We start from the raw sequence: 27,639 nt of genomic DNA, 5'->3' as shown, positions 1-27,639 counted from the left end.
TGAGAAGGGAAAGATGTTTTGCAGCTAAAAGGGGCATTACATGCAAGGCATTAGTAAAATTAAGTATCGCATATATATGTGTGTATATATATATATATATAATTTATTTCCTAAACAGTATTGATTAATTATATTATCTCCTAAGTTTAATTAAAGTAGAATTATTTTAAAAGTGTGCATCCATACTGGTAAGTTATATTTTGAAAGATGTTTTGAAGTAATTTGAAAGCAAAATGTTAATAATGTTTTAACGGGGACTGAAGAAATCTATATATATAATAAGAAATGTATACTGAAAATATACATTATTCTTAATCTCAGTTTGGTGCTAAATAAAATATCTCATTATTGAAGAAATAATTATTTTAGCATAAATTTGTGTGATTAGTAACTTGACTCCATAGCTGCGTATCTGCTTGGCATAATCTCATACTGAAACATTTGTTAATTTTACAACAACTAATATTTTATATCCTTGATACCGAAATCGCAAATCATTATTTATTGTATTTTGCTTTCATCACCGCATGTTTATCAACGGATGACAACTTAAGTGATGACTCATGCAGCGACGCGAAATAACAGAGTATTATATGATTACAGATTTAAGTTTAATGCGGTAAAATGTTGACAAGGGGAGATTTAACAGAAATTTCTTTCCTTATGCTAAAAATAGATTTTGTTAATGATACTCATAAGACAAATGATTATATTTAGTGCTATTTGAATTAAGAATAACTGATTTGTTATTCACATAAAACCAGAACCAGCGCCAGAGCTCGCATGACCGTATTAGGCGGCAGAATTTAGGGAAGTTAAACAGAAGTTTTTCATTGCGATGACAATGCCCCAATCATCAATCAATTAATGGAGGGCGAAATTTGTAGTATGGTTCTAAATCCAGAAAATACAGCTACCGATAGTGAAGAAAGTAACAGAGAGGTTAATGAACGAGAAAAAATTTTGATTGACAAGTTATTCGGAATTCTCAACACAGTAATTACAGGACTTGAACAATGGCACTTAATAACTCAACAAGAAATTATATGTCTATAGTATTAGTCTAAAGTATCAGCAGAGAAAACAAATCAAACACCTTACATTGAAAGAAATGTTTAATAAAGTAAACATATAAATATTAAGCTCTTTTCTTTTGTAAATTTTGATACCCTTTAAATCATAAATGCTTCATTATTTCATAAATCACGATTTCATATTTTCAATTTTATAATTTCTACGTGCCATCTTACTAGATTTAAAATTATCTAATATCCGTAAAAATCTCAAATCTAGGATCGCCGAAGTTCCAACCTCGGACTTTGTACTGTATAAATATATATATATATAATACGGAATGTATATTCTCAGTTAAACTTCTACCCAATAACTTTAGTAATTCATGAAAGTGAATTTTGCGTCTAGATAATTCAGGAAAATTAGTTTCAATTAGTTGTTTTCAGCTTTAAAAAAATTAAAAATTTTTTAATTAGTTAGTTGTTTTCAACTAATAAGTGTATCGCCATTAGCAAAAATAATGCATTACTATCAACAGCATAGGATTAAACCAAATACTTAATTGTGTATTGAAGCTTCAAAACGTATTTCCGAACTTCACTTTTTCTCGGCTAGCGTTACCGAATTTGCCCTTGGCGACAGAGAATAAACTCCATAGAAGGTGATAAAAAATTAATTTATGGCTTAATTGAAACAAACACAGAAATTAAGCTAAGCAAAACCGTGTAAAAACAAACTGAAATGATAAAACAAAACTTAATTTTCATGTGAATTTTCAGCGCTGATTCTCCCATTATAGAAATTTCAATTTGTTTCAGACAAAGACCACATTTAGCTTTATAAGGATTGTCATCCATCAATATCCAGTCTTTGTAGTCAACTTGATGAAGCCACAGTTTATTGAAAATGCACTTTCCAGGCATCTCGTTCCTATTAGCGTCGGAAAGGTCGTGGCCTTCCAGGTTGGGATTGCTCTAATTTTGGCAAATATTTTCAGAATCCCCCCCCGCTTTTTTTTTCTTCTTGAGCACCTTCATCATCACTTTTGCCTCTTAAAGAACTTCTGGCTTCACGCTTTCGTCACAATCTGCCTAAATTTATGGATAACACCTGTTTCGAAAGATTGGGTGAATAGCCAATCAGACACCAATACTTTCGTTCGGGTAGCTAATTTTTTTTTTTTTTTTTTTTTTTTATTGTTTGCAACGCAAATCCGCCAACAGATTGGTTAAGAGCCGTGCAATTTTAATTCCATATTCACGAGAAATCGCAATTCACACATAGAATGGCAATCATTAGAAATGATAAGAAATCTCAAATGAGCAAAATTAAGGACCGTTTATTAATTTTGGCCAAAATTAAGGACTTTTAAGGACCAAAAATCATTTTTGAAAAAATTAAGGACTTTTAAGGACCGTACGAACCCTGTTCTTAGACAATAAGTGAAACATTCAAATGACAAGACGATAATGCAGTAGAACAGAACAGTAAAACACATAAGAGAAAAAGCATTATTTCAAATTTAGAATAGTCAATCTCAATAAATACATTTGGAAAGAGATGTCCCATACACATATGTTATAATCCTCAGCATCCCATATGATGCAGAAGAGGGCTTTTAATTGCTTAGAAACAAAACAGTCAAAATTCTAAGCTAAAAGTTGAGAGTGTTAAAAAAAAATTGTATGGAACATAATCCTCTGACACATAATGCTGTAAGGGGTGACTACATTCCATTCTGAAATACTAATCCGCTTTTTACAATGCATTCCTGAAAAAAATTCCTATTTCTGAACATTTGAATATGCTACAGCAATATATCAGAAATGTTTACTAACAGTTTAATAGATATACCAAAAAGTCCACTATGCCAATATTTTTCATAATAATGTATTGGTTATTTTAGATATAATGATAACTTTAATTAATTTAAAGCTATTTTAAAACATCCTGTTAAATTAATAATAAATTTGACAGTTAACATGCCATAATGAGAATTAAAAGCAGAATTAAAGCAACATAACCATATCATTAACAAGCTATTGCATCACCACCATATGACTAATTAAATTAATTTAAAACAATTATGAAAAATGAGAAAAATTAGATATTAAATTTGATATGATAACAAATTGATGATTATAAAAACAATCACAGATAATCTCTTTTATTCTGATGCTAAACATATTTATAAATATTGACACTTCACACAATAATAAGAGAGGAACTATTGCTAAATATCAAGTTATTAGCTAAACATTAAGTCATAAAATTTGTAAGTTTGCTTTCAGAACAAACTTTATTAAGACTAATTAATGATGATTATGAAAACAGAAATTATGCACTTAGTTAAAAAGAAAAAAAAAAAAAAAAAAAAAAAGCACTGTGAAAGAAATGTAGATTAAAATTTACATTTCTAGAAATAATATTAACAAATGATTTTACATAACACAGTTTTGATATCAAAAATATCAAATTTAAAAAAACTGAAAGGTTTCAGATTTTAAATTACGTTTAAAGGGGTGTTTTTTTACCGTTTTGCGTGTTACTTTTATTTATTAAATACCATGTTCTTTGCACTTAAACCATAAAATTCAGTTCAACATAAAATAAATTTAAAATTCAACATAAATTTAAAATTTAAAATTAAATTAAAAATGCAAAATAATTTTAAAATGAGCATATCTTTAGAATTTCCGATACACAGTTCTGCACGCTGGAGATAAAAAGGTCCCCCCCCCTCGGTACGGTGTTGCCATTGCTCACTTTTAAATCATAGAGTTTATTAATCAAAAATTCGTTAAAGTTTTACAAAATATGAAATCAATAATAAAACAAATTTAAAATTTGGGCTTTCAGATGCCCATATTCGCAATAGGATTACGTCATTCAAAATTGGATGGCTCTAGGTACCATTATTTATCAACAATGTAAGAAGCATATATACATTTATGCAGATTCTTCATTATTTAATATACATTTATGCAAATTCTTCATTATTTAATTTCTTCAAATATAATGCAGGACTTTAACATTTGGTGGCAACATTTTGAAAAGTGATATGCCATTTATAGTGATTCAATGCAAAATCACAAAACGAAAACAATAATCCTTCAGGAACAAAGCCCCTTTGGAACAAAACAAAACAAAACAAAACAAAAAAACTACTTTTTAAAACAGCAACAATACAATTATTAAATGCACTGTCACAGTAACAACATAATTTTATTTGCTTTGAAGGCATAAAAAATTACTGTTCTAATCAAAATCTGATACTGCATTTAAAAAATGAAAGCTTCTTCACAAGCTAAAAAAGACTTCCATTCAAAAATAAGATCATGAACATTTGATAACTTTATTTTTATTGCCTGTTAACTTTCACATATTAAAATATTTGACTACAGATAAACAGTATTACTTGTAGTCAGTTTCCTTTTCAATTTATTCAGTGCATTATATATTACAATACTTGATTATCTTACTTGATTATACAAATTATTTACAACTATTCATGAACTTATGATATAACAAAATAATAAATCAGTATATTGCTATAGTAATTCTACAAGACAAAAATATGACACAGAATGTTAGTAAAAACTTACTCTCTGATGTTTTCTCTTTAATCTTTTTATGAATATGAGGCATAGGTGTATTTATTATATGTTTCAAATTCTGTTCATGGCTATGATGATTATCTTCTAAGGACAAAATTGGGGGAAGGAGGAGGAAAAAGAAATTCATTTAAACAAATATTGTAATACACATTACAGTTCAAAGAGAAAATAAAACAACAGAATTTATTTTATATGGAAATAAAAGAGAAACAATATACAGTCTACTCATATTAGCAAAACTAAATGCAAACCTGTTTGAATTGGTAGCTGATTAACAATACTAGCTCTAATGAGGTCATCATTACTATACATAACATCATCCATATTTGGAGCTGGTTCATAATTTTTTGGTTTGACTTCAGGATAATTTGCATATGACCTCTGCAAAGATTCATCATAATTTAAATAGGGCTGTTGCCTTTGTAAAGGAAATCTTCGAGACTTGTAGTCTTCAAGTTCAGACGATCTACTTTGTTGAACAGCAGGCATAACATCTAAAGGTTTACTGTAAATGAAAAGAATAACATGAAAACAGAAATAGAGTAGTTACACTGTAGGATCTAGTTTGTTTTGCTATCATAAAATGTAAGTAGATCTACCTAAACGTTTATCCTTGTGACTTCTTGCAAAGGCTTGAAGATAAACACAACAAGGGAAGGATATTAAAGAACCCATTTATTGAACTTAAACAGACCCCATGGACTTATAAGCTCACGGACACCAACCACTTCCAATGAGAACTTAAAAGAGATGTAATATTAAATTTAGAGGTAAGAGTACACGACTACATAATTCAGGTTAATCTAACAGCCTGACTCAGAACTTAGGCTGGCAGGATAGTAATTCCGCTGACAGAATGCATAACCGATATCTAAGGTTAGCAGCTGGAAGAATGAGCAATGTGCAATCACAATAGTGAAATCATGCTCTTAAACTTTTTGCCCTAAGAGTTTAAATACTCTCATTCACTCTAACCCATTTACATTCTGACGAGGAAACGCTAGGGGAATAAAAAAAAAAAAAAAAAGAAAAGGTTTACAAATTAAAATAACTATAAGTCAAAATAAATGAAACCCTACAACACAACAAATAAAATATTAATTTTTTTGGTAAATTCTATCAGACACCAACTGAAAATGTGAGTTATGTGTCAAATATTGTTTCCTAATAAATTACTACTACTATACTATGAATTAAACGGGTGCCAACTAGTGTCTCTTTAATTGAAAAGTAATTTTTTTTTTTACATCAAATATTCCTTCAGAAACTTCATTAAAGTGACACGAATTATCCACTAAAGTTTCTGAAATTTCTCCTCAATACATTTATTAATTTTTTCAGGGCAAAACTACATCACAAGCATCTTATTATTTTAAGAATAATTTCTAAATAGGTTAAATTTAGTGATATTATTGAAATAAAATATTATAACAAGAAAAATTTGTGCTCTGTATTAAATGTAAGATACAAAAATATTAAACTAAAAAATTATGTAAAATTTTAAATTTACTGATATAAATTTCAAAATATATTTTAAAAAAAAGCAAGAAGATTTGCAATTAACTTGCACATTAAACTGCTAAAAAGTTAAATTTCAAGCTATTCCAACAATGGTAATTCTCAAACTCAAGCTAAAAATGGAATGATTAAACAGAAATTTGGTAATGCAACAAAGAAATCACTGTCATTTAGTCAGATGGTGCAAAGGAATAAGAGACAAATTACAAACAGATGCAACATTAATATATCAATAAGCATAACTTCATGTACATTTAATTATTTACAACACAAGTATATAAAACTGAAAATAAGCTGGTGTGCAAAACTTAAGCAACAATGTAAAAATTTAGCAGATAGCCATGAAATTGCAGAAAAGGAAGTCTGGAGATCAGTACAATGAACACATAAGTCAGTAGAAACGTCATGCATGTGCAAATATCAGGAACGAAACGTCAGAGGCAATGTGAGCATACACAAAACGCGTGATACCGGCGCGCGCAGCTCAAGAGTAGAATAAAAGGAAGGACGGAGACGCAATTCAACATATTCGCTGCAAGTGCCAGTGAGTCAGTTCGTGAAATATGGCTAGAAGAAATCACTTGGACGACTTCACACGTGGAAGAATGATCTGAAAGCTGGAGGAGGGGCATACTGTCACCAGTGTAGCTGCAGAGTTCGGAATCAACAAAAGTGTTGTTTTGCGCACTTGGAAAGCATTCCAAACCATAGGTACAGCTGTTAGAAAGGTTGGTGGTCGCCACCCAAGGACAACAACTGCAGGGGATGACTGATATATTGTCTTGCAGGTGAAAAGAGGCCAACAGCAGTTAGCAAGCGCCATTGCTTAGCAACTCTGTACAGCAACGGGGCAACAAGTGTTGCGGTTTACTGTGGCCAGACGCCTTCATAAAGGGGGCCTATTCGCCCGCCGTCCTGAACGCTGCCTCCCGTTGAAAGTTGGCCACCGATGCCACCATTTACAGTAGTGCAGAGAGCACAAAAACTGGACAACTGATCAATGGAGTCGTGTTCTCTTTACGGATGAGAGTCGGTTCAGGATGAGAGTATGTTGAGAATCCAGAAGGGATTTTCAACATATTTTGATTTGGAGAGAGGTCGGGACCCGGTTTTATCCCAGTAACATCAAGGAAAGACACCGTAACAGTGGTCCTGGAGTTCTTGTCTGGGGAGGCATTATGCTGAACGGGCAAACTGAGCTCCACGTTTTCGACAGGGGGTCTGTAACCAGGGATCACCATTGTGAGGAGGTACTCCTTCCCCATGTGCGTCTGATCCGAGGAGCCATTGGCCCAGACTTCATTTTTATGGATGACAATGCACGGCCACATTGGACTCTTGCTGTTGAGGAGCTACTGGAAAGTGAAGATATCACTCGAATGGATTGGCCAGCGTACTCCCCAGATTTAAATCACATTGAACATGTGTGGGATGCTTTGGGGAGACACACTGCAGCACGTTTACATCCTCTGGAGAACACACAACAACTCAAACAGATGCTGATTGAGGAATGGGCATTCCTACCGCAAGAAAAGTTGCACCAGCTGGTTCTGAGTATGTGGAGACGGTGCAAAGCAACCATTGCAGTGAGGGGAGGGCATATCCCGTATCAAGGAACATCTGCTTGTTGTTCTTCCTCTTGGATAGACAAACATGAGTCACGATATTATGCGTTCAATAAAGCTTGTTTTAGTTTGATTCCATAACGTATGCATTGTATTCCTTTTTCAGCTCCGATGCTTTCATCATCCTTTACGTACATAATACTCTCCTTCATTTCTGCATTTCATGTCTCTCAGTTGATTTCTCGTGGAGTTATGGCAAAAAACCCTGCTGTTGCTTAAGTTTTGCACACCAGTGTATATACCAAATAGAATAATAATTCTTATCTTAAAAAGAAAGAATAAGAAGAAGATAAAAAAAAACCTTACTGTACTATATGATGCTTGGGTGAAGCATACTGATCAGCAGCTCTGGAAATTTGCTGGGTGTAAATGTCTTTATCAGGATAGCCATTTTGCTTATTGAGTGAATGAAGCCCAGGTTGTGGGAAGTCTTTAATGGGAAATGAAATGATTACATAATGTAACACTTAAAACAATAATTAGCTACATGTTTTTAAAGATGAATTAGAATCCGTTAAGCACACATAAAAATAAGTCAGTTGTTTTTGCCATCAAAATATGAGTAAAAAACTATAATTGCAATAAATGGTTTAATAATCTACTTGATTATTATAAAATAAATAACTTTGTCCTGTTTAATAGAAGAAAGGAAATTTTTTTAAAAAAAATCGAAGTAAAAATTAGCATAAATAACGCTTATTTGTACTAAATTTCAAGTTGAATTTCTTTATTTGTTTAGTATGCTTACTCATTAAATGGGAGGGAAGATTGATAAGTAAGGTCTCCAACTATATAAAATAAGCCTGTAATAAAATAAATGATGAAAAATTCTATCAAAATTAGAAAAAAATATTTTTCTTGAATATTATACATTTATTTTCAGTCCCCATCATATGTCCCCTCCCCATTTGTTGCTACAACTTTTTCTACATGTGATCTACTTTTTCATTCCATTCACGAAAAAAATTTGCGATTTCCTTTGAAGCTACTTTCACATAGCAACTTGACTTTACAACCCACCTTTCGGTTCAGGGATTGATTAGAAATTGAACAGTGCTTTTACAATAGATTTGATATCAACTCTGAATTTCATAACATCACTAAAAAGGACTATACAGTCAAAAGTCGTTAATTCGGACACCCATAATCCGGAATGATCTATAATCCAGACCTCAAAGCTAAAAACTTTCTGCGCATGCGCTGCATTGACACATGCGCATAGGCGTTTACGCATGTGCGTAAGACCTTTACGACTGCGCATATGCATGTGCGCAAGCGCAGAATACGTTTTCACGTGCGCGTTTTATGTATAACGGACGGTATAAGCTAAAATTATCTAATTATCTATTTCAGTTAATGTTGATGATTGCGTTGTTCCTTAATTTTCGAATTGGATCTAGTTTATTATTTTTTGCAGACTGTAAGAGCAATTTTATAAAAGTAAACTTGAACTTTCGATTATGTCAAATAGAATTTCTGATGCTGGAGCTCCCAAAGGATCTACAAAACGAAAGTATGTTTCGATGTCCATCAAACAAAAAGTAGAACTGCTGCAAAAAATGGATAAAGACATGAAGAAGGTGACAGAGAGGTTAGTGAAAATGAAAAAATTTCGATTGACAAGTTAGTCGGTATTCTCGGCACAGCAATTATGGGACATGAACAGCGGAACTTTGTAACTGAACAAGAAATTATGTCTGTTTATAAAATTAAAGAGAAAGTATTATCACATAAAACGAAGCAAGTTAAACAACTTACATTGAAAGAAATGTTTAATAAAGTAAACAAATAAATATTAAGCTTTTTTTTTGTAAATTTTGATACCCTTTAGATCATAACTGTTCTTTATTTCATAAATTACGATTTCATATTTTAAATTTTAGAATTTCTGCATGCCATCTTACGAGATTTAAACTGATGATCTATAATTCGGAAAAATCGATAATCCGGAATCGCCAAAGTCCCGATGAGTCCGGATTAACGACTTTTGACTGTATTGATTTTTGCTCAGCAAATACAATCCTCTCATCTTTACTACAGCTTCTGGCACACAGAATTCACTGGTGGACACTTTTCAAAATCATACAGCAATCACCATAAACTGCTATCCAATGTCCACAAATTCTGATTGGCTTGCAAACTTTGCTCAAATTCTTTGCTGCTTATCACTGCTTTGCATGTGACTCAAAGTCAGACAACAATATTATTGACTTATAAGTACTACAACTTAAGAATATTAAATAATGAAATGAGACAGAGCTTATTTACAGCTGACATAAGCAGGTACACTGTGCGAAAAAAAATAAAAGACATTTCTATATCCCCCTTTTTACTGGGCCAATTGACAAAATTCAAATTGTGTTCTTCATGTCCCGAAAGCGCGACTTAAGATATATATTAGATTTAAATATAGCTCTGTTCTTATTTTAAGTAGTGTTTATTTTTTGAATTTCATTTTAATTGTTTAAGTTGCATGGTTTCCTTCAAATAACTGTTTTTAAAATGTTTACTTACTCATTTGAACTGCGTAGTTTAAATAAAAGATGCATCGTTTATTTTAATTAGTTTTCTTTATAATTTATTTTTTGTCATACTTATTATTTTAGGTAATTTTTTAATTTTTAGACTTCTTTTTGTGTGTGTGTTGCATTATCTCTTCATATAATTGTTTTAAAATTTCCTATTTCTTCATTCAAACTGAGCATTTTAAATACATTTATTAATATTAATTTTCCAGAATTTGATTTTATTTATTTGAATTGCGTTTCTTTCGGAAGAATACTTTGTGACCCAGATGACGATGCATTTGAAAACTGTATATATTAAAAGAGAAAATACAGCAAAGCACAGTTAACACACCTTTCAATGTTCCACTCAGAAATGAGATATAAATAAGAAAGATGTATAACCGACATTTTAACTTAGGATGACTTGCATACTTTGCTTTAAACAGCTTTATCATTGTGTTCATTGCTTTACACAATTTTATCATCTTACATTTAGTTTCTTAAAATGTTATTCATATTTTAGTCAAATATTTTATTTTTGACTAAATTATGAATAACATTTTATATTTTTGAAATTGCAAAAATCAAATAGCATAAGATTAAAAGGTTTTAAATTTAAAAAAAAAAATACTAAATTTTATGCAAAAAAATTATTTTTTTCTTCTTAATGGCTTGTTCTTTTTCTTCAGACATTCTGCAAGTATATTAAAAAGCATCCAACTTTTTGAAACATGTTGGTATTTCTGACATTCATTTTAAATTTGCCTTCCATTTCATAAAGGCCCACAAACGGCCGAGCGGTAAAGTCACTGAACACTGGCAGTTCGCTCCAGGGTTTGAATCCCAGCGAACGAGCCGGTTTCATGAGCGTTCTCGTGGTTTTTCTCATGTGTAACGTGTATGCCAGCTGGTTTCGCTTAGAAAGTTCTTCACGAAGGCATCCCTCCTTTCAAACAGATAGACCTGCTTTCCCGTAACTTAATAATCCAACTCAATACATTTTATCAGTATTTAGTCAGAGCCTTTATCAGTCTTTAGAGGCTAAGCATTTTGAAGGCATGAGATGAAAGTAAAGACTGGTTTCATCAAGAGGGAAAACATCTTTAGGTGACATCCACATACAGCACTGGATAAATTCCTGAATCTTCAAATAATTCAACTAAGAAATCATGGGATTCTCCATTTATGATGATATGATGATTTATAACGTAATTTAAATTTATACAACCATATAGTTGAAAACCAGTTGCTCTTCCCTTTAATCTGCAACAATATCCTTTTTGTCTTTTCTGTTAGCACAAGCTCAATTGATGGTATTTGCTAGTGTACACGTCCAAGTGTTTTCTTTTTGAACACCCAAATTCCTTGAAGTATTCTGAAAGTATATTCAAAAGCATCCATCTTTTCGAAACACCTTGGTATTTCTGACAGCCAAATTCCCTGTCAAACTTTTGCTTACTTTTCTCCCTAATTTTCTTCTTTCCTTCTACAGGGGTGTTTGTGGGACCCTAAAAAATCCCGTGAAACTTTTACGGACTTACTACCGACATTTTGGAGTTTCGAGAAGGGGGGGGGGAGAGAAATGAAAAATTACAATTATGAAGTATTGAATGACCTAATTATAAAAGTTCAATGAATTACTTTTTTTGCATAAATTTTCAAACATATAAACTACTACATTTTATGTAAATATTTTAAATTACCTGAATTAATTCTTTAAAAAAAAATTATCTAATTTCTGCTGCTTTTTTTATTTTCTGATGTTTGTGGGCTTGTCTTTCTTTTGTGGTGAACTTCATAATTGCAGGAAGGTTGACTTTTATTTTCCTCATTTACAGTTGAAGAAATTTCCTCGAGAACTGCACATGCAGAGGTAAAAGCAGTTTGCTTTTCTGCTAATGTAGAAGGTTTTTCAGAGACTTTTATAGGTGACTCATCTGAAATACATGTTTTTAAGTCCTCTTGATATGTTTTCCAACTTCTGTTCATATTCAGTAAGAGATCTTTGTGAATTGGATCAGTCATTGGATTTTTTGAGCCATACTTTTCACATGAGGTTTCTTTAGAAGCCATTAAATCATATTTAATAGTCTGTACTGCATCTAGGGAATCAATCTTAAGAGAGGTTCTATAGTCAGTGACAAGTGTATCCATTAAGTTGAATGCACTTTCCACTAATGGGCCATGGAAGCAGCTAAGGCAGGCTTTGACCAATTTAGCCAATGTAGGATACTTATAATCATTTGTGAAATAATCTTTTAAATTAAAAACTTTAGACCAATATTTATCAATTGTACACTTGACTTGATTTCCACTTTCATCAGATGTGTAGAGCATTTCTTTGGTGATATCAATATCACTCTGGTATAACCTTATTTCAGATTCTACTTTTGACTTTTCATTATCACTAAAAATATGGGACATAAAAGTTGATAATTTTTCAAAAGCTAATATTGTACTGGTTTTACCTCTTAGCTCTGGATCTAATGCTGTAAAACTAATTAGATATGAATTTTTAAGGGGTAATTTCTGTTTCATATGCTGTGCTGTATTAGTATGAGATTTCATCAGAGAAATTTGGAATTCTTTTGCTATTGGATGATTTTTTGATAATTTCTTCAGGAGAGTGGAAGCTTCTGCACCAGTAAATATTACTTTGTTAGGTAGATGGAATTCTGGATTTGTGACATCAACCTTTAATAAATCATTATAAGATGTGCACTCTATGTTTTCTGGCTTCATAAAAAAAGAGAAAAATTTTGCCATCAATTTATAAATACTGGAATGTATTAAATGAAGCATTGGTTTTTTTGTTTCAAATAATTTAATATATGTGTTGAACTCTGGTAATACTGCTGAATATAATGCCATATGCAATAAAGTTTTGTTTTGCATAACAAATAACCCATTTAGTATTCTTTTTTTTCCGAGCTAAAGCATCCTTTGTGAGTTGTTGGGAATGCAAGCAAGACTACACCCCTTCAACAATTTTTTTGAGCTGCAGAAATATTTCTTTTATTGTATACAGTAAAACCCCTGAGCACAAACACCCCTACTTCTACATTTATTTCCAGTGCTCACCACAAGAAAATTAAGATTTTTCGATTGTTACACTTCCAAAAATTTTGCATTCTTGTCATTTTTTAAAAAATATCAATTACATCAACTGAGTTTCAGTCGAAGACAGCTTTTCATTTTCTAGGCATTTTAACTATAAATAAAATTTAAAGCAAAGTAAGATTTTTTGTTAAATGACAAAGAAATAAAAGTCCAGCAATTTTATTCTGTAATCATATTAAAGATCATGTTTTTATACAATCTATAACATGAGAGAAAATTAGCTACTTAAAACATTCTTTCTAAGAGGATTAATGTAAAAATTTATATTTACATACAGTCAAAAGTCGTTAATCCGGACTCGTCGGGACTTCGGCGATTCCGAATTATCGATTTTTCTGCATTATAGATCATCAGTTTAAATCTGATAAGATGGCATGCAGAAATTATAAAATTAAAAATATGAAAATGTAATTTATGAAATAAAGAACAATTATAATCTAAAAGGTATCAAAAGTTACAAAAAAAAAAAAAAAAAAAAACTTAATATTTATTTGTTTACTTTATTAAACATTTCTTTCAATTAAATTGTTTCGTTTTATGTGCTAATACTTTCTCTTTAATTCTATAAACAGACATAATTTCTTGTTCAGTTACAAAGTTCCGCTGTTCAAGTCCTATAATTGCTGTGTCGAGAATACCGACTAATTTGTCGATCGAAATTTTTTCGTTTTCAATAACCTCTGTGTCACTTTCTTCACTATCGGAAGCAAATTATAATGACGAGGAATTTGATTTAAATCATATCAAAGCTTGGAATACATCAAAATGAAATACTACATTTAGTAAGGAATTATAAGCCAAATAAAATGAAAACATCCCTGAAGATAAGGATAGTGCTGACAGATCAACTTCCAATTCATTGCCCGCCGCAGAACAGCGTGAAATTGTTAAACAGATTTCGGAATGGTTAGGTTATTTTTTGCAGCAATTCCACTTTTGTTTAATGGACTTCGAAACACACTTTCACTTTGTAGATCCTTTACATATATTAGTAAATATATATTGGAAATTCTATTTGACATAATCGAAAGTTCAAGCTTACTTTTATAAAATTGCTCTAACAGTCTGCAAAAAATAACAAGCCGGATCTAATTCGAAGATTAAGGAACAACGCAATCTGCAACATTAACTGAATTAGATAATTTTAGCTTAGCTTATACCGTCCGTTATACATTATACATGCATGCGTAAACGTATTTTGTGCATGTGCACACGCATATTCGCAGCCATAAAGGTCTTACGTAAAGGTACATAAAAGTGAAAGCGACGCATGCGCAGAAAGTTTGTAGCTTTGAGGTCCGGATTATAGATCATTCTGAATCGTTCGAATTAACGACTTTTGACTGTATATATTTTTGAAAGCTGGGACAGTTTGGGTCATCCAAACTGTCAATGTCCTGTTTGCTTAAAATCATTGTGAAAATAAACATCAAACATTCTTTCTCAGCTTTAGACAATTCAATTTAAATGCAGTTAAAGTAGCAGACGATAACATGGCAAAGGTAAAAATTCACTCCTATCAAAATTTTAAAAAAAGGGGGGGGAATCATTCATCATTTATAGTAATTCAACGCAAAATCGCAAAACGAAAACAATAGTCTTTCATGGACAAAGCCCCTTTGGACTAAAAAGTTAAAAATTTGAATGTCATCTATAATTTTAAAAAAATAGCTTTTCATATAATATTAAAATATTTATTACACATCATTGAAGGAAAAAAATTCATATAATTAATTCTCCGTAAAAATTTATTTGAAATTTAAGGTTAAAAATAGCTGTGAAAATTCACTGTAACAAAAATCGATAAACCACATTTGGCATTATTATTGCTAAAAAAAAGATGCCAAATTTCAAAACGTGAAAATATGTAAATTTGTGTATATCTTGGAAAATTTTGAATAAAAAACTCTAACTTTTTTATGATGCTCAATGAGAAAATTCTCATCTTATAAAACCTAAACCTGCAATACACGATAATATTTAAATGCTTACCATCAACTGAATATGCACCATCTTGTACACCATCTTGGCCTGGCCAGTACGGTATGTCATCTTGTCTGTAGTTTCCATATCCTTTTACACTATCATATTCTGGTGATAATGGGTTAGGTAAGTACTGATCATCCATCCTTTGATAATTACTCTCATATGGATTATATCGCTGATCCAAAGAAGCAGAATGTTGAGGATATTGATCATAATCATTTGACCAGTGGTTCAGGCTTTGCACATGTGGATCATTAGCAGCAACAAATTGGCTGTGCTTATGTATGAAAGGTGATCCAAGCCCATCTGATTCTGCAAAATACAATATTTTATTTGTATTTTAATTTAAAAAATTGTGTCTTATATTAGAAAAGGTGAAGAGAAAAAATGCATGTGCCATGAATGCAATCAAGAAGGGTTGCCATAATACTGTGACATTGGAGGTAAATAAAATTACCTTCCTTTGACCTTTTATCTTTCTTTTGATGGTTTTTAATTCAAGAGGTATTTGATCCTGGAATATGTCTAACAAAACTGAAACTGTTTTCTGTTACGTACTAGAATCCCCCCCCCCATTGAACACTCTTTTTCCCCAGAATGTCAGTCTAGTTAGAGTACACAGAGAAATTACTGGAATGAGTGAAAGTCTTAGTTTATAGATTAAGTTAGAAATTGTAAGTAGACTGAACTGTCAAAAGTCATGAAATACAAATTATCTTTTACAAACTTCAATAAACAGTATATGAAACTAATTTTGTTTTAAGTTTATTTAACGAGCAGCAACCAATAATTTATACAGCATTTGCTCTGCGTAACATTTACTATATTTTATAAAATTTAATTTTAAATGTGGTAAAACTAATACAATTATTATTTATTAAATATAATTCAATTTTTAGAGTTTATTCAATTTAATAAAAGTACTATTTATCAAGCATACTTTATTTTTAACATCATAACAATTTTAATTAACTGGTTATGGCGTTGGTACAATTCAAGCTTAAGAAATTGCACTTTGTTGCCAAATGTTGTAAATAAACATCAATGAAAATGAAACTGATGACAGTAAATGATAAATCGAAACTCATTGATTATCTGTATAACACAAGTTATTTAATATACACAAAAATTTTAATCTGTATAACAAAGTTATTTAATATAAACAAAACTCACTGATTATCTGCATAACACAAATTATTTAATATACACATAAGAAGGAATTTAACAAATTCATATTCATTATAGTATTTTTTACAATTATGTCAATAATTTATTTAAAATAACAGAACTTATTTAATATATACATTAATAATCATATTTGAATTCATTATAAGCCCAGAAGGGCCATTAATATTGTTTTGGAATGGCGTATTACTTTTCATATTGTTACCACCAAATATTATCACCCTGTATTATATTTAAAGAAATTAAGTAATGAAGAATCTGTATAAATGTATGTATGTTTCTCACACTGTGATAAAACAACATTACCTAAAGCCATCAAATTTTGAATAACATAATCCTTCACCCAAATATGGGCACCTGAAAACTATGTTTGGAATTTGGAATTTGTTTTGTTATCTATTTCATATTTAGTAAAACTTTAACGAATTTTTTATTAACAAACTCAATGACTGCAAAGCAAGCAATGGCAACACTGTACAGGGGGAAAAAAAGACATTTTTATCTTCAGCATGCGAGACTGTGTATCGAAATTTCTAAAGCTATGCTTTTTTTAAATTATTTTGTGATACAGCTGTAAATTGAATTTTATGAAGTGCGAAGAATATGATATTTAATGAATAAAGGTAACACATAAAACATAAAAAAAAAGCCCTTTTTGGCATAATGTCTGAAGACTTTCAGATGTTTTTGTCCTAATTTTGTAAGCCGTTTATTTAAAATAACAGCATAATTCAAGAGAACTTTTTTAATATACACATTAATTATTGTATTTAATACAATTATGTAAGCAATGTAGTTAAAATATTATGTAAGCAAACATGACGATTTTCTTTTTATTAAAAAGAAACATACATAAACATACTGGAAAATGTATTTTTTATAGAGTCTTTCAGTTGCCACAGTTAAGTAATTGCTGCTAATAATTGCCTTAAACATCATTTTACCTTCTTTTCCATCGATGGACGATTAAAATAGTAAGCATAATGAGTATTTTACAATTTAAAAAATCGATGTATTGGCACAATGCTATCACAAAAAACTAGTTAGAGCCTTAATCATTTGCTTCTGGTACATGCACATATTGGTAATTTTTGTTTATCACACATGTGGAATTCGATAACTGTTTGTTTTTTGCCAATGCAGTTCTCACCAAGGCCATTACAGAACACAAATTAGTTATTTAATTTAATTAATAATTTATTGTTATAAATTTAAATCTTCAGTATTCATTCTTAATCAGAATTTGAAATTACTCACAGAAGGCTTGGCGACCGCGAAACATTGAATTAATACTTTGTCTTTCATGCATACAATAAAGTATTTCTTCTAATTTGCAACTATTTCTCAATATGTATGAATATATCCTTGGAACAAAGAATAAACCTCTGAAAAGTTTATGAAAAGGAAAGAAATAGGAAATGGCAACTATCTAGGTAAAGTCAGTCTGGATAATGATATGAAACATATCTTTCCCCAAAAAAACAGTATCTAGAAGGATGTCATTTGACTGGAACTTTCTTGATTTGTTAATTATTATAAGAATATATTTACAAATAAGAATACATACTGAATTTAGAACATGCAGAAATTATATTGTGGTAAAATCTCTGGGTATCTTGTGTTTATTTTCAATGTCATTTTTAACATCACTGAAATACATTAGAAACTCCAATATAATGGAATATAAAATGAAAAATTCATGTGATAAAAACTATAAGGATCATTTTTCTGTTCTTGAATTCACTGTCAATAAACACAGTGCTCCAGTGGATTGGCTCATGACTCCAAAATCAACTCAAACCTGAAGAAAATTTAAAGCCCATACTGCAGTTGGCATTTAAAAGAATTACATTACAGTAAACCTTGCCGAGCATGGATTTGCAGAACATGATTTTGTACATACATGATTTTGTCTTAATTACTTCCATTTAATTAGTCTAATGCTAGAATTTTGTTGTTCATACGTGGTATATGATAAAAGGGGGCATCAAAGAATTAATTGAGAATTATGAATGACAAATGATGAATGAAGAATTGGATGATCTAATAATGCCAGTGAATAGTGAAAGTAGTAATTATTAAAAAATGATGACCAAGAAATGAATGAAGAACTGGATGATCTTATGCAGCAGCTTACTAGAAACAGCTACAGAGAAGACAACAAAGCACCTTTAACTTACATCTTTACAAAGTTTAATGAATAGTTAAAAAGGCACACAAACTGGCTTAGCAAAAGAAGATTGGTCCAAATGAAGAAAGAATAGGATACTTTATGATATTCACTGAAAAACTATGTGCTCTTTACTGCAAATCATTTTAAAGAGTTACATCCAAGCAAAAATCATCAGCTTTTTAAAGAAATAATTGTATCATGTACCAACTTATTAAATAGTAATTAAAATCCTTTCAGTTAACATTTCTTTCATTTTTCCATTTGATTGAAACAATATTTAAGTTTGTTTAAATTATAAATACTATCTTAGTTCGAACAATACCTAACACACTTTTCCCACAGTGAGTTAACTTTACACAATGTGTATTTGGCGTAAACTCAACATATTAATGACGTAGCCCTTTTGTTCAACAATGCCTTACTACAGAGGTGGCCAACCTGCGGCTCTTTGAAGGATTATTTGTGGCTCTCAATAAATGTACCCGAATTCCCTCTTCAATTTTGTGTCATTATATTTTTAAAAATTATTATTGTTCCGTATGTGTTTCAAAATGTCTTTTAAATTACTGACAACAAATATGAAAGACTAAGTGCAACATTGTAACAAATTTCATTTCCTTCCAAGTTAAGAATGATATGACTCATCGAAAAATGCATGAACAAACATAAACAGTGGCGTGACAGTTCTGTTCGTCGGATTTTCTTCCCCTTCGACTGCCTCATGAATTATGAGAAAAGTATGGGAGTCAAGGCTTTGTCCGGTCGATTGCTTCTTGACAAATGACGATCTACGTAATCGACCGACTTCAGACCAATTTTCAATTTGTAAACTTTCATTGCAACAGACAGTTGACATTGTGCTCTGGAGGAAACAATTTATATCACTCTTGCTATGGATATAATTTGTAATCTGGAATTTTTGGTAAGTTAACTATAATTTGTTTCGTAGCATGTAACACGTGTTGATTATTGTTTTAAAAACACAAAACTTGTATTTTGTAGATTTCATTATTTATTTCCAGTTCTTTTAAAAATATGATGACAGAGAATGAAAATAAAAAAAAAGGACAGAGAATGAAAATAAAAAAAGAAGTTTTAATAATGAATGAGAGGAGAATTTCTTTTTTATTGATAATTACGGAAAAGCATTATGTGTTATTCGCAGTTCTATGGTCAAAAATCATAAAGCTAGCAATTTACGTCAACATTATGAAACCAATCATCCTCAGTTTTTTAATCAGTATCCACCAAATTCCAAATTAAGATCATATAAGCTTGCTTCTTTAAAATCAAATTAAATATACAACATTCGATTTTGATGAACTTTAGCAATCAAGCTAATAATGTAGCTGAAGACAGTTTTGTTATTGCCTGGAATATTGCTCATGCAAAACGCCCGTGTGAAGAGAGAGAGTTTATTAAAAAAAAACTTGGAAGATGTACTTAAAGTTTTAGATCCAAATAATGCAGCATTGCACAAAGTTGTTTCACATATTCCCATCTCGAGACACACAACTGAACTACGCATAACTGCAATTAATACATCTCTTGAATATAATTTTTTAAATGATTTCAAGAACTGTATTGCATTCAGTTTAGCCCTTGATGAATCGACAGATATTACAGATCTTCTGCAATTGGCAGTTTTCATATGTTTTGTTTCACCTGACTTCGCTGTTAAAGAAAAATTATTAGATTTAGTAGCACTTCAAGAGTCAACCAGGGGTGTCGATATTAAAAATGCATTAGATTCCATAATGAAAACATTTGATGTGCCTCTTAACAAACTTGTAAGCATTGCACCTGATGGAGCTCCGGCAATGCTGGGTAAAAAAAAATCGGTCTTATTGGGCTTTTAAGAGATGATTCTCAAATTCCACAATTCATACCGATTCACTTATTAATTTACTGAGAACATCTCGTTACAAAATATTTAAAATATCCTAATGTTATGAAAACAATGTTACACATTCTAAATTACATTTGTACCAATGCAAAAAGTCATCAACAATTCAAAAATTTCCTTGAAGAATTAAAGGACGAAGAACTTTAATTCTTCACATTAATTTCTTTTCCATTGTTAGATAGTTATCTAGCTACAACATATTAAATCGATTTGTAGATTTGTTTGATCCAATAACTGCATTTCTAAAAGAAAAGGAAATAACCTATTCAGAATTAGATGATGACGAGTGGTTAGACTTAATGTTTTTGACTGATATCATGGAACATTTGCAAACACTGAATTTACAATTTCAGGGGAAAGATAAAATAATATCTGACCTCTCACAGTGTATATTTAGTTTTCAAACTAAATTACAACTTTTTGAAAAGGACATTAAAAATAAAACACTTTGTCATTTTTCTCAAATTAAAAAAATTTATTCCAATATTAAACAACAAAAACTTAACGAGTATATAAAAAAGCTAGAAGAAATATTGACAGAATTCCAAAATAGATTTCAAGACTTGAAATATTTTAAATCGTCTCTTGATTTTTTTTTAATCCATTTGAAATTAACATACTTCAAGGTGAGTTTTCTATTTTCAATATAATTATGACCCAAAAAGCATCTGAAGAATTAGAATTTATAGAGTTGCAATGAATTTTGGAAATATGTACCAGAATCAAAGTATCCTGAATTAAAAAAGGCTGCTTGTCGAATTATTTCAATATTCGGAACAAAGTATTAATGTGAATCATTTTATTCCACTTTAAAATTCGTGAAATACAAACGCTGATCAGTATTAATTAACCAGCATCTCAAAGAATTATGAAGAAGTGCTGTCACCAATTATTCACCAAATTTTAAAGAATTATAAAGAGAAGTAAAATAAATGTGTTTAATTTTTAATATTTAAATTCAATACACATATTTTGTACTTTATTTATATGTTTTCAATAAGTATAATTTCTGTAAAAAAAAATGGTAATACCTTTTTTGCATACCTTTTAAATACGTATTTAATTGCGGCTCGCGAAAAATTACAAATTTTGAAAAATGGCTCGGACTATCAAGGAGCTTGGCCACCCCTTGCTTACTGTACACAACAATACATACAGCTTAAGTCCCTGTTACAAATTCCAGCAATGATTTTTTAATTGATGCATACAGGAATAAAAAAAAAAAAGCATATATTTGTATGCAAATAATTATAAACTTCTTTTTTTTTTCACTACAACATTCAGCTACAATACCTCATGGTATTCTGATTATGATAAAATTTGTTATCTTGGAGAAAAATTATTAGAAAGAATCTTCATCATGAACTGTATATGCTCATCAGTCAATCTGGTTATTCTCTTACAAGTTACTAATTATCATCTATTGGAGGGAAGAGAATTTGTCACATATACATGTACTCTGAAACAAAGCAATTATTCATATTGGAAAAAATTTGTAACTGAGATATTTATTCTTTTGACAAATACGACTAAAAGTTAATCAAATTTGTGTCTTTAGATCATCAAATATGATTTATAACAGTGTAAATTAAGATTGGTGTTTTCAAAGCTCTGGAAATTTAGGTATACCATTTATATTTCATCAATTTTTCTCAATGCTACAATGCAGTGTTTGAAAATAATCCCCATTTAATTGCATACAACTTTTAAAATGATCCACGGAAACTTTTACCTCAAGGCAAAAATGCAGCTATATCAGTCAAACAATTGATCTGGACTAAACAATATTATACAGGACAGCTGTATAAACATAACAAGACTTGTCTTGGCTGATAGCACTGTCTGCAAGTGTTCTAGAATTAAATTAGATCTCATTTCCTGGAACTCTGGAAACACCCAACATAATTAACTCTTTGTAGATTTTCTGAAGCATTACTCATGTTCATTTTTGATCATGAAAATAAATTAAAACAATGTAAAATTGGATTCTAAGTCAAACTACCATCAATGTGAAACCCCTGATACAAGAAATACTATAAGAATAATTTAGTTTTCTGTTGCATTAAAAAATATATAAATTATGATTCAACTTCTATTTATTTCTGGTCTAACCAAGAAAAAATTTAAATCAATCACAAAAAGTTTAACATGTATAATAAGACAATTTCGAAACATTTGTATTATTCTTTCCTTCCTCCAATTTTACCTTAAAATGCTAAATTTTAGAATGAAAGTTAAATGCCAAAACTGTACAATTGGTTTGAATTCTAAAAACTTGCAATTTACCATCAACATGATGATAATAATCTGGCCTAGATCCCTGCAGTTCTGAAGATCTATCATGCCAAGGAACTTTAGCTTCTTCCTTGTGCATTAAATCTTCTTTGCTTTCTCTGGGTTTTTGCTTATCATGAGGGGGAGAAATTGGACTATTTTGAGGGTTGGTAAGCATAGTTGATGGTTGAAGCCCTCTGATCTCGGCAGCTGAGTTAGGAGCTTTATTTTCAGAATGATGAGATAAGTCAAATTTCTGGACCTTACCTGAAACATCTTTTGAAATTCCTGCAGAAGATAAGAATAAAACCCAAACATTTATTTACAAATTAAAAAATTCATAAAAAAGATGGAATTTTTTTTTTACTATGCATATGTTTCTATGTATCAAACTATACTTAAAATATTTTTAAAAGAATGCCAATTTAAAAAAATTCTCAAATAAAAAGAACAAAAAGAATATTTCAATAATTTCAATATAAATTGAAAATAAAATTTTCAGCAGTAGTTATCATATTGTAAATCAGCCTAATTGCAAGTAAAAGCATTATAAATAATGATCTAGAAAAGCTGAAGGAAATGATGTACTATATAATTTACTGCTTTTAGTTAGTTATTTCTTACCTGGAGCCAATAAAACTGGTTATTGTTTTAATCATTAATTCCTTTTCACACATACTTTTTTATACAGTATTTTTTTATTTTAAAGTACTTAATAAGAATTAAAGATGGGATTTGATCCTGATAACATGTTTGGCTAAAATCAGTTTAAGCTGTAAGAGCTCTTCTTTTTTTCTTTCCTTGTTTTATTTATTTATTTTCAAAAATGTGTTTCTTATTCAAATTATGAGAACAAAATTTCTTTTACTTAAATTTGTAAAGCTTTCTTTTATATGTAGACTGTTATTTTCAAATCTTCTTGGAGTGGGTTCTGGCTAATAGTAATCTGTATATCTGTGAGTAAGTGAGCCATGTATGAGACTAAAACAATAATAATAATGTTCTAATTATTACAAAAATCTAATAAATAGTAAAGCTTAATCTATTGAACATCAAAATTCTTACAGTAGTCAGCATTGCCATCAACTCTAGCCATAGCAAAGTTAACATTTTTACTAATATTACCCTTAATTTAGATGTTACAAAGCTAATTTCAAAATCTTCATCTGATATTTTGTAGTGGTGGCTCTGTATGCTAATTCACTAGTAAAATGCTTATTCACTAAAAAAATATGTAATTGGAATTCAGTGAGATCTGTTTTGAAATAGCATCTAGGTATTGATAAATTTTCCAATTTAGAAATGTCCTTATGCCAGGTCTCCCATTTAACTTTCAAATCCTCATTTAGTTCTTCATCCCATCCTACACCTATCTCCCATATTTTGTACTGATCTGGGCACTGATCTGCACTGATAGGGTGTAAACATATACATTTAAAATTTTCTTCGTGATTAACACTTCAAATTCTATTTTCTCAGGATCACTGCACTTTTGTATTTGGGTTCTTAATACTCTGAATAAATTTTCCTCTGGATCATGATTTTCAAAAGTATAAACAATAAAATTCTCTTTTCTTATAATTGGAAGTTTTATCTCATATGCTAATGATTTCATGATAAAGGAACCCACTGAAGCATTATTAAATAATACTCTTATTATTTTCGATCTACAAGGCATTACAATTCTCAAGGGGCTTGTTTATAACAAAACTGAATTTGAGTCTTTTATTTGTTTGTAACATGATACAGATGAAACTATCATTTAAGACTTATTGTCATTTTCTTTTGTTATCAACACTTTCATTGGGTGCAGTGGCATAGCTAGGGTGGGGCAAAGGGGGACAGACGTCCCCCTTTGCCATTCAGGGTTCACTAAATTGATGTTACAAAATTTTAGAATAAAATGTTTTCCATCCTTGGCATACAGAAAAGGGCACAAAATCTTCAGTTGTCCCTGGGCATTGAAAACCCTAGCTACGCCTCTGATTGGGTGAACTTTTGGTTTATATATATATATACACTGAAGTGACAAAAGTCATGGGATAGCAATATGCAAATATACAGATGGCAGTAGTATCGCGTAGAAAATGTGTAAATGCGAAGTGCTTTGGCAGGGCTTTCATTTGTGTTCAAGTTATTCACGTGAAGAGGCTTTGACGTGATTATTGCTGCACGACGAGAATTAACAGACAATGAACGCGGAATGGTAGTTGGAGCTAGACGCATGGGTCATTCCATTTTGGATATCGTTAGGGAATTCAACATTCCGAGATCCACAGTGTCAAGAGTGTGCCGAGAGTATCTAATTTCAGGCATAACATCCCACCATGGACAGCACAGTGGCCGACCACCTGCACTTAACGACCGAGACCAGCAACGTCTGCGTAAAGTTGTCAATGTTCACAGACAAGAAACACTGCATCAAATAACCGCAGAAATCAATGTGGGATGTATGAGGGATGTGTCCAATAGCACAGTGCGGCGAAATTTGTCTTCCTTGGGCTATGCCAGCAGAAGACCGACTCGAGTGCCTTTACTGACAGCATGACATCGCCTGCAGCGACTCTCGTGGGCTCGTGAGCATATCGGTTGGTCCCTAAATGAATGGAAATCCGTGGCTTGATCAGATGAGTCACGATTTCAGTTGGTAAGAGCTGATGGTAGGGTTCGAGTGTGGCGCAGACCCCACGAAGCCATGGACCCAAGTTGTCAACAAGGCACTGTTCAAGCTGGTAGTGGTTCCATAGTGGTCTGGGCTGTTTTTACATGGCATGGACTCGGTCCTCTGGTGCAAATGAACCAATCATTGACTGTAAATGGATACCTTCAGCTACTTGGAGATCACTTACAGCCATTCATGGACTTCATGTACTCAAACAACGATGGGATTTTTATGGATGACAATGCACCATGTCACCGGGTCACAATGGTTCGCGATTGGGTAGAAGTAACATTCTGGACAATTCCAGCGAATGATTTGGCCACCTAGATCGCCCAACATGAATCCCATCGAAAATTTACGGGACATCATCGAGAGGTCAGTTTGTGCCCAAAACCCTGCACCGTCAACACTTTCACAATTATGGACGTCTATAGAGGCAGCATGGCTCAATATTTCTGCAGGGGACTTCCAACGACTTGTTGAGTCCATGCCACGCCGAGTTGCTGCACTTCACCGGGCAAAAGAAGGACGGACAAAATATTAGGAGGTATCCTTCCATGACTTTTGTCACTTCAGTGTATATATATATTTAAAGCAAATACTCTCATGATGATTATTAGAAGTACATTACCTACATGAATTTAATTTTGATCTACAATTAACATTCAAATGGGATTTTTTGTAGCATTTAAAGCAAAGACCTTTGAACCTTTAGCTTGTTTGGTTTTTTCTGCGGGTGAAAGAACTTCACATGAAATGAATTGTGGCTCATGTTGTAGAATACAAAGTTAACTTTTACATTCATTGAAAATGCAGCTGTAAATTAATTAATATGCTTAAATTATTTTTTACTTATTTCATCCTTAAAATAATAGCTAGAAACTGTCATATTTTTAGATTTCTTCAAATAGTGTAATAAGCAGAAAGCTTCACAGTTTTCTATTTCAATTTTTAAGAATTCAACTAATTCTAAAATATCAAATTTTGTTTTTGATTTCTGTTTTCTATGGTATATTAAAGCTATCTCTTCCAGAACCAATTTCATTGAAATAGACACAATAAATGACCGTACCTTTCCGTAACTGCATTTAAAGTTTCCAGGGATCTAATATTAGTTTCTACTTCATTCTATAATTTTTGAAGAGCTGCAATATATCACATGCACTTCACTGGATCCAAGCTTAGTAGCTTCATCATATGACTGTTAATTATGATGTTGTTTCTGCTGACACACTCTTTTAGCAAAGTGATGTTTTTATTTCAATTTTCACTTGTTAAGAGTAAATCCTTTAATTGCATTCAGCAATTCCCCCTAAAAAACATTCCAAGTATGAAAATTTTTCAACATTAGATAAAGTTTTGTTTTCTTTCAGAGTTACAGGAGTCGGGCATAAAAAAAAAGCCATGGTATGTGGCTTTAAAAATGAATAAAAAATTATATAACATGAAAAATTATGATGAGTGATTTATTTATATGCTGCGTTTGCTATTTGTATTTTCTTTATCTTTAACTAAATAAAAAAAATGATATGTTTATTAAAACTTCCAGAAAGACTGGCAACATCTCCACCAACTTTCATGTTATGCAGAATTTCATAATCAGATCAAGATTGAAATGCAACTTTTTTTTTCAAAATCTTAATTTTGAATACAGTCAAAAGTCGTTAATTCGGACACCCATAATCCGGAATGATCTATAATCCAGACCTCAAAGCTAAAAACTTTCTGCGCATGCGCCGCGTTGGCCCATGCGCACAGGCGTTTTACGTGTGCGCGAAAGACCTTCACTACTGCGCATATGCGTGTGCGCAAGTGCAGAATACGTTTTCGCCTGCGCGTTTAATGTATAACGGGTGGTGTAAGCTAAAATTATCTAATTATCTATTTCAGTTAATGTTAATGATTGCGTTGTTCTTTAATCTTCGAATTGGATCCCGTTTATTATTTTTTGCAGACTGTAAGAGCAATTTTATAAAAGTAAACTTGAACTTTTGATTATGTCCAATAGAATTTCCGATGCTGGAACTTCCAAAGGATCTACAAAATGAAAGT

The 27,639-nt window shown here is 31.2% G+C and overlaps 1 protein-coding gene across 2 annotated transcripts in view; it reads right to left on the bottom strand.

Annotated features, from left to right (window-relative positions):
- LOC118203428 (uncharacterized) overlaps positions 1-27,639 on the bottom strand; it is a 53,534-nt gene that overhangs the window by 9,606 nt on the left and 16,289 nt on the right. For both annotated transcript variants that reach the window (XM_035375705.2, XM_035375706.2), the window contains exons 4-8: positions 22,938-23,213; positions 15,394-15,699; positions 8,081-8,204; positions 4,883-5,136; positions 4,620-4,715 (exon numbers count right to left, since the gene is read on the bottom strand). In XM_035375705.2, coding sequence (XP_035231596.1) covers positions 4,620-4,715; positions 4,883-5,136; positions 8,081-8,204; positions 15,394-15,699; positions 22,938-23,213 — 1,056 coding nt within the window. The remainder of the gene's footprint in view (positions 1-4,619; positions 4,716-4,882; positions 5,137-8,080; positions 8,205-15,393; positions 15,700-22,937; positions 23,214-27,639) is intronic.

Source organism: Stegodyphus dumicola, chromosome 1 (genome assembly GCF_044657685.1).
Source record: "Stegodyphus dumicola isolate Sdum_Otavi_A_Nest chromosome 1, ASM4465768v1".
NCBI lineage: Eukaryota > Metazoa > Arthropoda > Arachnida > Araneae > Eresidae > Stegodyphus > Stegodyphus dumicola.
The sequence above is the reverse complement of the archived record's forward strand: the minus strand, read 5'-3'. Positions and strand labels throughout refer to the sequence as shown.